The sequence below is a fragment of the Impatiens glandulifera genome, chromosome 5 (genome assembly GCF_907164915.1).
Source record: "Impatiens glandulifera chromosome 5, dImpGla2.1, whole genome shotgun sequence".
In the NCBI taxonomy this organism is placed as follows: Eukaryota; Viridiplantae; Streptophyta; class Magnoliopsida; order Ericales; family Balsaminaceae; genus Impatiens; species Impatiens glandulifera.
The window spans coordinates 40,150,450-40,168,293 of record NC_061866.1 but is presented as its reverse complement, the minus strand read 5'-3'; the positions used below and the strand labels follow the sequence as shown (position 1 = coordinate 40,168,293).

Below are 17,844 nucleotides of genomic sequence, written 5' to 3'. Positions count from 1 at the left end.
AGAAAGAGAAAATATTTTTCTCTCTCTTATATTTTTTTTAAAATATATTTTCTATTTCTTTCCAAATGAGGTAGGTGCTATGCGAATGTGCTGTATAAGAGTGTATATATCATTACTCTTAATTTAATTTTAGTTAAGCATCTTCACGCGATCCAATCCTTAATTTTTTTATGAGTAATGATATATCTAGCATCCTTATACAACACCTTCATACAACACCTACCTCATTTGGCTATAGAAAAAATATTTTTCTTTTTCTGTTAAACAACAAAACTCTTCATCGGTATCAACAACAGAAATTAACCACAAGAGTTAATTTATCAAAGGTCACATTGATTAATATATGTATATTTATTGATCATTATATTATGTATTTAATCATGTATTGTAACCTCACGTACTCATCAAGGAAAACAGCCAAAAGTTATTTACGACTAAAATAATTCTATCTATCTTTTATTTTTTCTTGGTATTAGAGCATCTCTTGGACTACTCCTTTCTTTTTTTCGATCCTATGACTGATTCAAACAAAAATCAGTTATTTCCTAACTTTCTTCAATTGATCTCTGTTAAACTTGATCAGCACAACTTTGTAATCTGAAAAAGTCAAGTTATACCAGTTCTTAAAGGCAACCGTCTTTTCCGATTTGTTACTGAATCCCACCCAGCACCCTGTGCAACGATTACTTCTGTACAGGACGATGAAGCTGTTGTTGACGATGACGAAGAGAAACCCACCGTCGTCGCAAATCATGAGTTTGAAGCATGGGAGGAGAAAGATCAACGAATCATAAGTTGGCTCCTCTCTACTTTATCAGATTCCATTCTTGCTCAAGTTGTTGGCGACGCATGTGAGACCTCTTCGTGTCTTTGGGCTACACTTGAAAGAATGTTCGCAACACAATCTAGAGCTCGTTTGGTTCAGTTGCGACTACAACTCCAGACTCAGAAGAAAGGTAATAAATCAATGAATGAATACCTTCAATCTATAAAATCTATAGCAGATTCGCTTGCAGTAATTGGTGAGGGAGTTTCTGAACTCGATTTGTTCACTCATACCTTGAGTGGCCTTGGACCAGAATACGAGGCCTTAGTGGTTGCTGTAACCACCCGTTTCGAACCGGTGAGTGTCGAGGAACTCACTGGACTTCTACTCAACCACGAATAACGGCTAGAACTGGCACATTTTGTTTCCAATAATGCCTCATCCAATATTGCTTTCGTACGACATAGAGGAGGTGAAAGAAACTCTCGCGGGAATCCATCGCCGCGAGGAAGGGGATCAAATTCAGGACCCTCTGAATATTATATGGCTAAAAATTCTTATGCCAATGGACCTGAGTCCGAGTCCGGTGGATGCTGGAGCGGGAAGCCTTTATATAGGTCCAACAATAACATAAATAATAATTCGAGTCGAGCTGGATCGAATTATGGGCCCAATAATCTTCAATTTGGAAACAATTTATTTTCTCATGACGGGAACCACTGTAGAAATAATAATGGTGGTAATCAACGTTCGAAATGTACCAATTGTGATCTAATTGGACATTCATCGGATAATTGTCGCTCTCACCAACAATGTCAACTTTGTAATGGTATTGGACATCTTGTCAATACTTATCGGCGTAGGTTTGATCATAACTTTCAACCTTCGGCTCCGCCTGCAGCTATGATGGCCAACCCATCAGTGATCTCAGATCTTGCTTAGTATCCAGACTCGGGTGCTACTGATCATATTACGGCTGACTTAGAAAATCTTCACACTCACTCGACATATCAAGGTACTGAACGAATTTCAGTTGGTAACGGTAACCCTCTATCCATATCTCACATTGGCAATTCTATTATTAATAGTGGAAATCAAACTCTACATCTACGAAATATTTTGCATGTTCCACAAATTGTCAAGAATTTGATGAGTGTTGCTCGATTTACCGCTGATAATAATGTATTCTTTGAATTTCATCCTTCTTACTGTTTGGTAAAGGATCGCTTTACGAAGATGGAAGTTCTTCGAGGCAGACTTAAAGACGGGTTATACTATATTTCTCCATCAACAATCCCTAAACATGCTCTTATAACCTCTCGAGCTTCAGCGTCTACTTGACATCATCATTTTGGACACCCTTGTGCTGCCACCATATCTTATGTTATTTCTTATTTTCAGTTACCTATGTTAGGAAACAAGAACTTTAATGTTTGTGAAGCATGCCAGATTGGAAAAGCTCACAAATTACCTTTTCCAATTTCTATATCAAAAACTTTTGCTCCATTTGATTTAATTCATTCTGATGTTTGGGGACCGACTCCTATTTTCTCTACAAATGGTTTTCGTTATATGGTTATTTTTGTTGATGATTATAGTCAGTATACGTGGTTATACCCACTTCAAAAGAAATCGGATGTGTTATCTATATTTGTGAAATTTAAGGCACTTGTTGAAAACCAATTCAACCGGAGTATAAAAATGCTCCAGACTGATTGGGGTGGATAATATCGTAATCTTGGCTCATTGACAGAACTTCATGGTATACAGCACTGACTCTCGTGCCCATATACGAGCGAACAAAATGGAGTTGCTGAACGAAAATTACGGCATATCACTAAGATTAGCCTCACCTTAAGGGCACATGCATTGGTACCTCCTCAATATTGGGATGATGCGTCTCTCACTACAATATATCTTATCAACCGACAACCATCACCTTCTCTAGATCATTGCTCTCCATATGAAATATTATTTCGGTGTGTGCCTGACTATATTTCTTTGAAGACTTTTGGGTGTGCCTGTTACCCTCTCATAAGACCATACAACCAACACAAGATGGATTTTCGGTCCATGCGATGTACTTTTCTTAGGTATAGCTCGGTTCACAACGGCTATAAATGTCTCCACCTACCAACCAGTCGTATATACATCTCTCGACATGTTACCCACCTTCAATGAACAAATGTTTCACTTTTCTACAATATCACCTTCGGCACCTACTCACACAACCCAACAACCATCGCTATCTATCCTCACATATTCTGTTCTATCTACAACCTCAACCGTTATTACTGCACAACCAACCACACCTACCACACCTACCACATTTATCCCTCCTAATAATCCAATTAATCCAATCACTACTCCGCCTCAATCTTTTTCTAACTCATCTACTCCCACATTGGTTGAATCCACACCTATTCCTAGAAATCCTCTTCCTCGTACTTCACATGTTCGTGCCCTTACATGCTCCATTCATCCCATGGTCACTCGAGCCAAAAACCGGATTCATTCCTTAAATATCAACTTTGCCTCTAGTGTTGAACCTATATGTGTTTTATCGGCTAATAAAGACCCTGCTTGGAGGGCTGCCATGACATCTGAGTATAATTCTCTACTACAGAACAACACATGGACTCTTGTTCCGCGAACTCAGGCTCGCAATGTGGTTGGATGCAAATGGGTTTTTAAACTTAAACGGAAAATTGATGGGTCAATTGAATGACACAAAGCACGACTTGTTGCAAAAGGTTTCATCAACAATCTGGAATTGATTATGAGGAAACCTTTAGTCCGGTTGTCAAACCAACTACTATCCGAACCATTCTCTCACTCGCTGTTACACGACAGTGGCCTATCCACCAACTTGATGTGAGTAATGCTTTTCTTCATGGCACATTACTTGAAGAAGTTTATATGACTCAACCGCCTGGATTTATACATCCTGATTTTCCACATCATGTATGTCGTCTACAAAAGGCCATTTATGGACTAAAGCAATCCTTGCATACTTGGCACTCCATGTTATGTAGGGCTTTATTATCCATTGGCTTTATTGAATCCAAATCCGATACAACGCTTTTTATTTATCACAAAGGCGATATTTTGGCTTATCTACTAGTTTATGTGGATGATATTATATTTACGGGAAACTCTTCACCCCATCTTATGTCTACGATATCTAAATTGTGTAAACTATTTCCTATTAAAGACATGGGTGATATTCATTATTTTCTTGGAGTTGAAGCTACTCGAACTCCTACCGGTTTGTTTCTTAGTCAAGTTAATTATATTTCCACAATCCTTAAGAGAGCTAATATGGTGGATGCAAAGCCACTTCACACTCCTGTTGCCACTGGGTCTTCTCTTTCCAAACATGATGGTGAACCCTTGAGTGACCCACTTCTCTATCGAAGCATTGTTGGCGCTCTTCAATATCTTACTCTCACACGTCCTGAGCTCGCCTTTGCAGTTAATCGAGCGTGTCAGTTTATGCACTCTCCCACCACTACTCATTGGGCAACTGCAAAACGAATATTACGTTATCTTCGGCATACACCGTATCATGGATTACAAATTCGGTCATCGTCACAACTTTCTCTTACAACATATTCTGATGCTGATTGGGCCGGATGTCCTAATGATCGTCGATCCACTACTGGCTATTGTGTATTTCTTGGAGACAATCTCATTTCCTGGAATTCCAAAAAGCAACAGGTTGTTGCTCGTTCTAGTACAGAGTCTGAATATCGTGCCTTGGCTCATGCTACTACTGAACTTTGTTGGCTCCAATCTCTTCTAGGAGAACTTCACGTCACTCTGAATCGTCCTCCTATTCTATGGTGTGACAACATTGGTGCTGCATTTCTCTCTGCAAACCCTGTCTTTCATTCTCGTACCAAACACATTGAGATTGATTTTTATTTTGTTCGTGAACGTGTTGCTCGTAAGACACTTATCATTCAATACATATCAACTCGTGATCAGATTGCAAATATCCTTACTAAAGGTCTTTCATCTAAATGCTTTTCACTTTTTCGTGACAAGCTCAAAGTCTGTGCCACTCCGTTTCGCTTGCGGGAGGATGTTAAACAACAAAACTCTTCATCGGTATCAACAACAGAAATTAACCACAAGAGTTCATTTATCTGTAATTACTTTACTTGAGTATATCAAAGGTCGCATTGATTAATGTATGTATATTTATTGATCATTATATTATGTATTTAATCATGTATTGTAACATCACGTACTCATCAAGGAAAACAGCCAAAAGTTATTTACGACTAAAATAATTCTATATATTTTTTATTTTTTATTTTTCTTATATTTTTTTTAAGATATATTTTCTCTTTTTTGCTTATCTAATGAGGTAGGTGTTGTATAAATGTGCTATATATATATTACTCTTTTTTTATTTAATTTATTTGTAATATTATTTCATAAATAAGTTTTTATAACTTAATTTTTTTTTATCAACAATATTTTGCTTGCAAACAAACTAATTGGATAAACAGGATACTAATAAAGTTTCTGGATTAAACGTAATGAAAACAATTAAATATTATGTTAAAGTTCTAAATTATATAAAAAAAGAAAAAGAAAAAAAAGACTTGAGACCAAATTAAATATAAATCAATTAATTCTTCTGATTTATGGCCGTTGATTTCTCGCATATCTAGAAGCACACAATATATTACATAAATCTTGTACATGTCCTTTTTATTCCACCTTATCCCATCACATGTGTTCTTTATTATCTCTTTATTTGACAAAGTATTCTACATTATCTAATCTTGAAAAGAGAAAACTTGCTTTGTTTTAGGGTTGGTTAATTTGGCTTGAAAGGTTATTTTATTTAGTGTCCCATTTGTTTATGAAAAAAACAAAATCCATACATTATGTTTTTTAACATCATTTTATTTAATGTCTTTATTTATAAATGTGTGAAAATGTATTTATTTAACAAAATAAACAAATTCATCTCAAAATAAATTCACGGCTAGACTAAGATTGAAAATGTCTTTATATAAACATACCAGTTTGAAAGTTAGCGTACATTTACAGTTTTAAATGCATTATAGTCAGAGTTTTGGGATGCTCTAATTAAAAAAAAAAAAAAAAAAAAAAAAAAAAGAAGTAAATTTTAATCGCTAAAAAATATAATAAAAATATAAGTTTTAGTGAAGTTAGAACTCACTAATATTATATTTTTAACTTAAACAATTAGTTACATCTATTTATGTTTAAATAATAGACTTGTTTATTTTATTAAATGGGTTATTAGGGGAGTGGCATGCTCTAGTTCGGGGTTTGCTAGGCCCAAAGGCCAAATAGTCACACTTATTATTTTAATTTATCGCTTCACTCGAGATTTGAGAGAGATAAGTTACATGCAATAACTATAAAGTCATAAATTCATTTTTAAAAAAGGTCGATTTTTTTATGTTATAACTATTTTTTTTGAATAAAAAAATATTAATTACTTTTTTTTGAATAATTTAATTAAATGAAAAATTACATCTATTTTAACATAATCTATCAAAATTTAAATTAATCTATTTTGGTCATGATCGTTTTCTAAATTAAAAACAAAATATTAATTTTATTTTTATCAAAATATTATATATATATATATATATATATATATATATATATATATATATATATATATATATATATATATATATATATATATATATATATATATATATATAATGAGAAAGAAAATTTAAACTTTGCCATAAAAATTTGCAAAAACAATTAAAATAAGTACACTAGAGTTTGATATATTTCATTATTATTTTAAACAATTACAGAATTATTTTACCTAAAATATTATTTATATTAATTCAAGTAATTATTTATGTAATTTAAAAACATTTAGGATTAGTATATTATTAGGATAAGTTAATTAATTAGTTATACAAAAAAAAAAAAATTAACATTTTTGACGTATATTTCCTGAGGACTTCTGATGAATATATAATTAGCGACATATTTTCCATTTGTATAATAAACGGTTGTATTTCGGTCGAGTATTTACGACGATGTTTATAACGTATAATTTCATTGGAAATTTTCCATTATAATTACTACAGAATTTACGACAATATTTTTGATGAATTATTTTATTGGAAATTTTCCGTAAGAATGTATGTCGGAAAATTTGTAATGTTTTCGTAAAAATATCTGTCGAAAGGTTTTTGATGTTTTTTACCACAGAATTTAATTGAGACTATTCCGTAAGAATATCTGTCAGAATGTTTCTCATGTTTTCATAGAAATATCCGTCGGAAAATTCTTGTTTTCCATAAAAATATTCGTCAAAAATTAATACTTATTTTAAATTTATTTCTCCTAATTATTTCTTATAATACATTACATATTTGAAAATTTTAATAATAATATTTAAAACAAATAAAAAAATTAAGTCAAAAATAATATTCACTTATAAACAAAATACAAAATATATCACTTAATATATAGTTACTAACATAAAAAAAACATTAACAAAATGTATCACTTAATAGTTTTTAATAATTTTTGAAGGATTGAAAGTTAGTCTATACTCTCATTTTAGCTCACAATTTTCTATTCCAACTGCTTTTCTGTAACTGTTTTGTTCCAACTACTTTACTCCCAACTGTTTTATCGAGGGTCTCATCCATATCCTTGCATACATAAATGCATTAGAGGTGTTTGTAGACGTTGTACTAATAATGAATAACAAAATTTTACACGCCTAACATACAAAAAAAAAAAATGAATAAATAGTACATATGTATATGAAATCTTATATAGGTCATTTTGATAAGTTTTTATCAAAGGATCAAAATACACTAAAATCTGTTTGTTATAAACCTGTAATAAAAACTCCAAATCACAATCCATAAATTTGCCAAATATAAATATCTTAGAATTCTAACAAATATTTCTCAAAAAATGATTAAAGATAAAATAAGATTAATGAACTTACCAATCGTTTATTATGCTCTTGAATAGTTATGGAGCCTCCACAATATGTGGAGCTCATAGATGCTGCATAATTCACTTTCCGACTTATTTTTGTTTTCTCACTTTTTTTCTTGTACTTGAGACCGACAAAAGTTCTTTGCATTATCTCCCAACTATCGGAGTTAATTAACCATGGTTTTGTGTTGTTTTTTCTCACATCATATACCACGATCCTTATCTTTTCGCCCACTTTTCTTTTGAATATTTTGCGAATCTCTGCCATTTGAGTTTAATTGTACTTGAATTTCACCTGTAATACAAATAATTAAAGAAAAATTTAAGAAATAAACATTCAACTATTTGAATTGTTAAAATTGATTGAAGTTGGTTATAGAATAACTTACCAACATGGTTAAAATTATTTGAAAAATTAAAATGTAATTTTTTTCCTATTAAGGTATTCATCACAAATGTTGGCAACCTAAATTCAATTAACTTACGTTGAATTCACTCCACCATAAGTTTATTACTTTTTTGGCACTGTTTTTCAATTAATGTACGGATCTCCCTACCAACAAGATGTTATCATCCTATTCAACTTTCTCGTAATATCATGTTCAAAGATGTCAAAAGTATAAAATAATTTACAAGTTATTGAATTAGTTAAAAATATTGTACTTATGAGAAATGGAATATAACTTACTTAAAATCCGTTAGGTTTAAATCCGTTAGGTTTGATATCCAAAATATTATGTGAAATTTCATTATCTTTAGATTAAGATGACATTACCTTTAAGTAAGCCAAAATATGAATGATTAGCCAAAACATTTCCATTAAAGTTTGTTTCTAAATAAAATACTTATGTGTACTTCATAATTAATCAGTAGTATAATCATGAACAAACAAAACTTGAATAATAGCAACAAAGTTCGGTATAATCTTGGATCATACAAATATTTGATGGGAGAGACTACTAGAATTGATGACTTACATGAAAGCATTATTGTAAATAGTCCAACAGTTTGAAGACTACTAGGATTGATGAGAAACACTACTCTCTTGCATATTATTAAAATTGGTCAATTAACTTGAAATCTAAATTAAAGTAAAATAATATAATACAATATAATTCAGTTGCAACATGTAAATATATACCGATAATTTGAAAATATACTTAGTTTCTTAATGTAGTATAATACCTCCGATCCACTTAAATAAATTTTGAAATCTGAGAAGCAAAAGTATGATACAATTCATTTCCAAATTTGATCTCCACTAACAAAATACATAGATGATTAGAAAATAATTATAATAAAAATAAGGAAGATGGAATGATATAAATATGGCAACAATTTAGATTGCATTCAATTGCACATATTTTGGTCAATTACAATATGTTTTCACTATTGCTACATCTTTGTACAAAATATAATTTACTCCTAACTAGCTTAGTATTATGCAAAAGTGTAACAAATGGTGGTCTATTCTAACACCACCAAACTTACACTTCTCCTTAAATAATGAATCAACTAAATTTTATATGGTATCTTGATATACAAGGTGTTTGACCCAAAATAAATACAGGAAACATATTGGATTCATTAGACTTTATATTCCTATACATATACATATGATCATATTAATATTAATATTACATCACTGGATTCACTACCATTTTCCTAATGAACCACTTAATAACTTGAAGTTCCAAGCTAGTTAGTCGTGCTCAATGGAGCATATAGATTGTGTTATCATCAGAATTAAGAAGAAGCACATAATAAGATTAGGGCTGAAGGTTTAGGTGGTACATCGATATAACGAGAAGTAAGTAGTATCCACACCTGAGTTTTTTCAATTCTAGCAGGGTCGACCAACTATGTCACTCTGTCTGTACGCCAAATGGAAGTCCACCAGATAAAACAACGTCCAAGCCTTTTAGACGAGTTGAAAGATGACCAGAAAAACATTCATTTTGGACATGTATAAAAATAAATAATAGTTACAGAAGTGGAAGAGTCAAACATGAAGTGATGAGATTCAAGAAACATAGAAATTATAAACAAAACCTAAAGATCTAACACATAATTGGTTGTTCATATCATCTAACATCAGATTCACTCACATTTCTTTCAGATCATATAAACGAATCTAAAACATTAAGCATCAACTTCGAATCTAAACAAAGAAATCCGCAGAAACAAAAAGAAAATATAAACCTAAATCAATCTTCTCACCAAAAATCATCGACACCAAGCAGTCGCCTAAAGGAAGGGGGAATGAATGATCATATTGAAAGTAGAAAGTCGAAGAGAATAAGAGAAGAGACATGGAAAGAAACGTACCGATGACAGAAAGAGGACCATTGATTTCGAGCATCTGCCTAAGCAGTCGATGCAGACGAGAGATGTAAGAAAAATTATGAGAATAATTTATTAATTTATTAGTAATTAGTTATAAGATAATTGAGCCAAAATTCAGGCATAATACTCAAAATTTGAAAATAGACATGCATATATATATATATATATATATATATATATATATATCCTTTACTTGATTATCATCTTCATCTCCTTAATTTTTCCTCTTCTTATTTCTCAATCTACATTTTCCGATGGCTGATGGTGGTGGTGATTTGGCAGCATATGTACCCAATCATTTCTCTAACTGTTCTTCGATGATCTTTATATTATGATGATGACAAACCACTTTAAAAACATTCGTCTTCATGCATCTTATAGGTAAGATGTGACATTTTTTTTTGTTATTTGTGTTAAAATATAAAATTATCCTTTTAAAATAAAAAATAAATGATTCATTATGTTTTTTTTTGTGTTGTTGTTATATAGGAACTTTATCTTACAATATATATGTTATACAATTTGAAGACACATTATTTTTAAATGTCTATGCATTCGTCTACAAGGATATTATGTTATGTTAGCAATGACAAAGTACGGTAGCCATTTGGTAGAACAATGCATCAAATTCAATCCTCAAGAGGTATGCTTTCTCGTGGAATATCTTTTGCAAGATCCTACCCATGATAGTTGCGCAACATGAATTTGAAAACTTTGTAGTCCAAAGTTCCCGTTTAATTTATAATTTGTATTTTTTTTACTTTGATTGTTATAATTTTAATCGTCCATCAAACAATTGTAATTTTAGAATAGTTTAAAAAATCTTCACATACTTCTTAACGTGGCTTTGAAATATGAGTTTTCACAAGTCACATATCTCACCATGTGCAGGACATATGTATTTGAGTATAGGAAAAAGTTGAAGATAATCAATTTTACCTACTAAAAATGACAATAAAGCTCATTTTAGGTTTTATTTTGTATTTGTAGTTGATTTATTTTTGTAGGTTGCAGTAATGCGAGCAGTCACATTTATTATATATATTTTTAGCTTATACTCATTTATTATTTATACTATTAGCTTATACTCCAATGGAAAAGCATATGGTTTTATTGGAAATGTTATATAATACATTTTCTCTAAAATAATTTGGTTGTGTATATCTTGGTTGTGGCTCATAGTTTTTAGAGCCCACCATGTAACAAATGCTTTCACATAGGTAACACTTCTCTCATAGGGTCATGTAAAAATAATTTAAATATTGTTTTTATCAATATTTGAATTTTTCACTTATATCACTATTTTTTTTTCTCAAAACTAACCAATAACTAAATTAAATTGTTTTTATTAATATTAAAATGTTATTTAAAAAAAAAGTTGTACAGAGTTATTGAAATGGTTAAATAAGCCTTTCAGGTTGGAACAGATAAAGCAAAAATGGTCCTTAGAAAGGGCAATTAAAGGGCCAATTCCATTTCTTTGGGTACTATTTCAATTAATCTATTATAAACAAATTGTTATTTTACATATTTTTATTTCGAAAAATCAGATATGAAAGATCCAATAAGAATGATTCAACATAATAAATGCTAAGAATCAAAGGGGTGGTGGCGCAGTTGGCTAGCGCGTAGGTCTCATAGCTGAGAGTAATCCTGAGGTCGAGAGTTCGAGCCTCTCTCACCCCAAATTTTTTTTTCTTCGGCCAAATTTGAACTAAAAATCTTAGACACTATTTTTATTAAATTTATAACTATTTAACTTGTAATATTTACACAATAATTATATTTACTTCTATCTTGTACACTTAGATTTTTTATTGTGAGAAAGGATTAATATCAGTTTTTCAAATATGGGTTGGTTATTGCAAAGAGGGACATAATCATTTTGCTACCTAGAAGAAGTATAATAATTTTGAATTTGAAATGAATTTGTTCAACATTATACCTAAATGGAATAGAAAGATCAATACTAATTGGCCATACCATGTTGTCTTTTGACAGATCTTAACTTCAATATTATATGATTATTTGATTTTTTTATTTGAAATTGATCCCAAATCCATCAAAGAACTTTCTATCGAAACAAATAAGAAAAACTCGAATTTAATTTTAAATTTTCTAAAAATCAAATTTCTATTCTTGAACTCGATACTATCTCAAAAGCTTCTTAACACATTTTAAATAATGTTAAAAGCATTTTCAAGTTAATCTCGAAGCAAATAAGGCATGTTTAGCCAATTTTAAAATTCTCAAATGAAACTTTAAATTTTGAATTTAAAAATGGTCAAATCGTGTCCCCATTTATGGATTTATGAATGAGTTTGATTATAATATACCTAATGAAGCTTTTGAAACAATCAAACTCCAATTTAAAACCCCCAAATCCAAATCCCAATTTTCAGCCACTTTTTGTTGGAGTTTTGTTGACCCTCTTGATGGTTGAATGATAACTCCATGTCTCCAACATGTTCTAAGAAGCTCCCCATGTGTTCGTCAACGAAATCTCCTAACCAAAGACCAAACCTGTAGTGGACTCGGCCAAAACTTGGCCTCTAACGCACAAGTTAGTCCGCGCCTTGTCGTCAACCCATGGGCACTCGGCCCACGCTAACCAATTCACGCCCAAATTGAACCAAGCTGCTCCCGAATTTCATAATTTTAAGGCTCTAAACCATTTTTTAAAAATTCGAAATATTTTAGAATATTATCATAAGAAAAAATTATTAAAGACCCGTTTTAGTTTAAATGTATCGACGTTTATTTAATATTTTAAATTTTAAAATATTAAATTTAAATAAAATTTTAAATTATAAAAAATATTTAGATACACATAAAGTAAAAACTCTTTCATGAATATACAATCATCAAACCCAACAAAAAAAAAATCTCTTATAAAATTACTTTAATATATGTCAAGATATTCTTGATATTTTTTTATCAAATGTTAACTCTTTAAATCAAAAGTGTCATAAATTTAATTTAATTTCAACTACTCATCTATTTTGAAATTTAAGAAAAGGTAAGTTATAAATTTTTTATGACCAACCTAAATTAATTATTTTAAAACAAAAGTTAAACCCTAAGCAAATCCACAACCCCATGGTCCACATTTCCGGCGCTTGCAATATTGGTTCACAATTTGATTAATAAGTTAATATGTAAAATGTATTGGATTATTTGAAAATTATTTGAGTTTTTTTCACTTTGATTAAGACGAGATGATATTTAAAAATTAAACTTAATCATTCAGAAAGTTAACAAATAACTCATGTAAATAAGGGGTTGTGATGACTATTATTGCAATAGTTTTAGATGACAAATCAAAATTAGTAACAAAAACAAAGATGTAAATATTATGATATGTTTACATCTTGTTTATTAAGGGAACAACAATAATCAAAATCTTCTTATAACCTATGAAACAAAACAGTGTAAAACGAATGATAACAAGTCAAACTCTGTTATATGCGACGGACTTACTGAATAAATGATGTATGTAAATTACTTGGAGCGCACTTGCAGCCGCTAATAAAATGTATTCTCCAATCGTATACACTAAAACGCGTTTTCGCGTGCTTTCATTAGCTACAACAGACATAACAAAACATACTAGATCAGTTCAAACTCTATTCTATTGAGTTTAAATAAACATCAAAAGATGAATCATGATGAATTTTCACTCAAACCAAAATAGCATTGATTCTGTCTATATTGTTTAAGCAAAAAACTACTTACTGTGTCGATGACGAGCATCGCGAGCTCTTAGAAACTTCTGCTCTGCTGTAACAGATTCTAATGCCTCTCTTAGTTCAGCAATTTTGACATTAATAGGGTCAAGATGTTCTGTAACAAAAGGTATTTTGTATATACATGTTAAAACAACAGAGATGAAGACATAAATGTCATTGAAAAAGTTAAAAAAACACAAACCATCCTTAGCCAGATCATGTTGATTTGGAATGTGACCAACATGTATGTAGAATGAAACAGTCTCTGGAGTAGAATAAGGGTTTTTAAAACAAAATTTGTACATTCCATTTCTTGGAGCTTTGATTTCAAATTTGTCTCCAGATGTTCCCTTAATTGTGTAAATAACATTACCAGCTGAAGATGTAACCTGTTAGTAATAATAACATACAAAGTGTTGGAACAGATTGCGAAAGATAGCGAAAACAATAAAGAAATACACGGATTCATCGTGATTCACTGAAAAAATAAACTTGGCTAAGTCCACGCTGAAGAAAGATCGAGTTTATATAACAATTGGTCTCCCGTAACAAAAACCCTAATATTAAAGTATACTCAATACAAAGTTAACAACAAAATTGTGTTTATGAAGGTTTGAGAAGCAAAGTATTTGATTCAACATAACTTAATTCTCTAATATAAGATATCATGAAGCTATTTATATGTGTATAATTAATCTATTTCAATTGATTTGGAATTGTGATCTAGTTCATTGAATGCAAACCTAATCGAGATAAAATGTGAGGTTGAATCAAGACTTACAGAGAAATCAATGCCGGGATGATCGGCGGCCCAGAAGATATCGTGATCGACGACTACAAAGTTGCCGGAGATGGAATCTCCTTCGTAGAGAACATATTCGTAGACGCATTCAACGTCGTTCACGGTGACGGAAAGTGCAAGGGTTTGATCGACGGAGCTCAGAAGGAGAAGTCCGGCGAAGAGAATGATCCGCGATGGATTGATGTTTCTCGTTCTTTTCTCCATTTTTGTTGGATTTCAGTGGTTACAAGTGAAGTTCTCGTCGGAAAATTTTCAAGGAAATTGATTTTTCCGATTCCGATGACTGAAAAGTCGGTGGTAAAGAGGAGGCAGGGAATTGCTTTCTGTTTAATCTGTTACATATTTTTTGCTAAACCATTCTACTAATCATTTTTAATTATTTTTTAATCAAGTATCAATTTCATTTTTCAAAGCAATCAATGTATTATAGAAAAGGATAACAATTCAAGTACATCGAAATTAAATTTTAATTTTGTAAAAAACTAAAATACAATGAAGACAAAAAAAAACAAATACAATTGAGCATGAACACCACCGAAATTAATTTTGTAAGAATATATATATATATTAATATTTAATTTTCAAAATGTTTGAATAGTCAGATCGAAAGTTGTGGTTAATTTGGATATGTGATCCCATTTGAATATATGTGAGAGTTTGTTGGGTCGAGAGTTGTGGTTAATTTGGATATATATGTGAGAGTAATTAGATACTTGGTCGGATTGTGGGTTGACCCGCCCATAAACATATAACAATTAAAAATAAAATAAAAAATGTTATATGTATGTTTCGAACTTGCAACCTAACAAAATAAGTAGAACATTTTAACCAATTACACTATAAAACTTTATATTTTAAATTTAACACCAAATCTCTCTCTATATATATATTAATGCTTAATTTTCAAAATGTCAGGATTACCGGGTCGAGAGTTGTAGTTAATTTGGATATATATGTGAGAGTAATTGGATACTTAGTCGAATTATGGGTTGACCCGCTCATAAACTTATAACTGTTAAAAATAAAATTAAAAATGATATATATATGTTTCGAATTTGTAACCTAACAAAACAAGTACAACCATTAACCAACTAGGTTAATAAAACTTTATATTTTAAATTTAACACCATATTTCATGAACACATGATATTTTAACAATATAAGTTTAACTTTTTAACTAACTAATTTATATATATATATATATATATATATATATATATATATATATATATATATATATATATATATATATATATATATATATAATGATCTTTAATTTTCAAAATGTCCAGATTACCGTGTTGAGAGTTGTGGTTAATTTGAATATATATGTGAGAGTAAATAAATACTTAGGTCGGACTGTGGATTGACACGCCCATAAACATAAAACAGTTAAAAATAAAATTAAAAATGTTATCAGATTTTTACCTTAATTTCTTTTTCTCGGTTTTTATATCACTACTCTTACAAATGCACAGACAACATGCTAGTGTATTTAAAAAGACCAAAATAATTAATATTGGTCTCACATTCACATTTAATTTAAAGTTTTTTTTCGATCTTGAAGGTGGCGCATTTGAGGGCATTGCTTATGAAACATAATCCGCTCCCATTTAATAAGGGGACGAGCTCCCTAACTCTATGAATTTTTCAAAACCAGAACAAGATAATGTCATAATATTGTTATTATGAATTTTAAGCATAGTCGTGTACAGGGTCGATCCCGAGAGTTGGGAGACCCAATGCAAATTCAAATTTTGTGACCCCAAAAATTAAAATAAATATAATAGTTATACATTTTATCAAAAATATATTAAATATACAAATTAAATATATAACTAGATTATTGATTTCAAAAAAAAGAAAATATATTTGTGGTCGTATTGATATGTTTTTGGTGATTTTGAAGCCTCCTTTGATAATATTTGTGATATATTGTGTATGATGTTTCTATAATGAAAAAAATATGATAAATATTTTAAAATAAAAAGAGATTAGAAAGATGATAAACAAATAAAAAAAATTAATTTAAGAGAATTAAAAATGTAACCTAAAAAAGACAATTAGATTAGGGTTGAATTTAGGATAAAAATTTTAAAATATTAAAATGGAAAGACAGTTACACTATAATTAGAATTAGTGATATAAACTCTCATCTTAGCATCAGACCAAAAATATTAGAAGAGAGAGAAAAGCTTTGGAGATTTGATTCGCAATCGGCACAGGCGACACGATCGGCACGGGCGACACGATCGACACAGACGACACGATTGGTACAACGGCATGATAAGCACAAGCAGAAAGGCACGAACGACACGATATTGTCCTGCACCGTAAGTCATCAAATCGACATCGGAATTATCATTAATTAAAGGAAGCGCCATCGACACAGACGACACAATAGGCCCATGCGGCACGGGATGATCGACACGGGCATCCCGGTATTGTGTTGCGCCGTTCATTATGTCTTGCTAGTCTAGGGTTTCTTGTACATTTGTAAGCGCCATTAGATTTTACCCTCGATTGCGGTTTACTTTTGATCATCTCTTAGGGTTTCTGCAATTAATTTGTTCTATTATTCTGTCTCTGCCATTATGGGGAAGGGGAAGGGGAAGAACAAAAGTAATAAATCAAAAGAAGTTATGGATTTTGTGTTGGAAAGAATTAAGGAAGCAACAATCAAAGAATTTGAAAGAATTTCTAAAGAAGTTATCAAAGAACAGCAGGATACCAACACAATTAATCAATCTGCTCCAACTACTGCTGGGAAAATTCCTATTTAAAATAATGCAGGAAAACAATGGAATAATGAAGGAGCTTGGAAGATACGCTATAATGAAAGAGTTAATCTGTTTGGGATCAAGAATAAGATTACAAAGCTCCTTATGCATGCCAAAAGGGGATAAATTATCATCAATAAGGAGAAAGCACAACAGATTACAATTCAACTCAACACCCACTATCTTCAAGACTGGAATCTGTTGAAAAAAGAAGAATATGAAGAAATTATTCAATGGTCAGTTGCTACAATGAAGGAACTAATGAATGATCCCAAATCTAAGTCATATACTATTAGGAGCAACTCGACATGGAAAACTAATAAAGTCTGGAAGAACAACAATGCAAAAAAGTCAGAAGATCATTCTTATAAAGGGAAAATCTACTTGGGCAATACACAGACAAAAGTGGAGGTATTGAATTATCCATTTGAATTTAAATTGCCTACT

General features: G+C 30.9%; 2 protein-coding genes and 1 non-coding gene across 3 annotated transcripts; 2 read left to right on the top strand and 1 right to left on the bottom strand.

Moving 5' to 3' along the window:
* Positions 1–65: 65 nt before the first annotated feature.
* LOC124939337 lies at positions 66–1,168 on the top strand. The gene is made up of 2 exons (XM_047479819.1): positions 66–70; positions 607–1,168. The coding sequence occupies exons 1-2, from the start codon at positions 66–68 to the stop codon at positions 1,166–1,168; spliced, it is 567 nt and encodes a 188-aa protein (XP_047335775.1).
* Positions 1,169–11,689: 10,521 nt separating this feature from the next.
* Positions 11,690–11,773, top strand: TRNAM-CAU. The gene is given in 2 exon segments: positions 11,690–11,727; positions 11,738–11,773. It is a non-coding gene; the product is annotated as a tRNA-Met (tRNA).
* Positions 11,774–13,432: 1,659 nt separating this feature from the next.
* On the bottom strand, positions 13,433–14,895 carry LOC124940547 (transmembrane emp24 domain-containing protein p24beta3-like). The gene is made up of 4 exons (XM_047481074.1): positions 14,597–14,895; positions 14,018–14,204; positions 13,823–13,930; positions 13,433–13,672 (listed from the first exon to the last, which is right to left on the bottom strand). Exons 1-4 carry the CDS (start codon positions 14,819–14,821, stop codon positions 13,539–13,541), a joined length of 654 nt encoding a protein of 217 aa, XP_047337030.1. The 5' UTR covers positions 14,822–14,895; the 3' UTR covers positions 13,433–13,538.
* Positions 14,896–17,844: the final 2,949 nt, after the last annotated feature.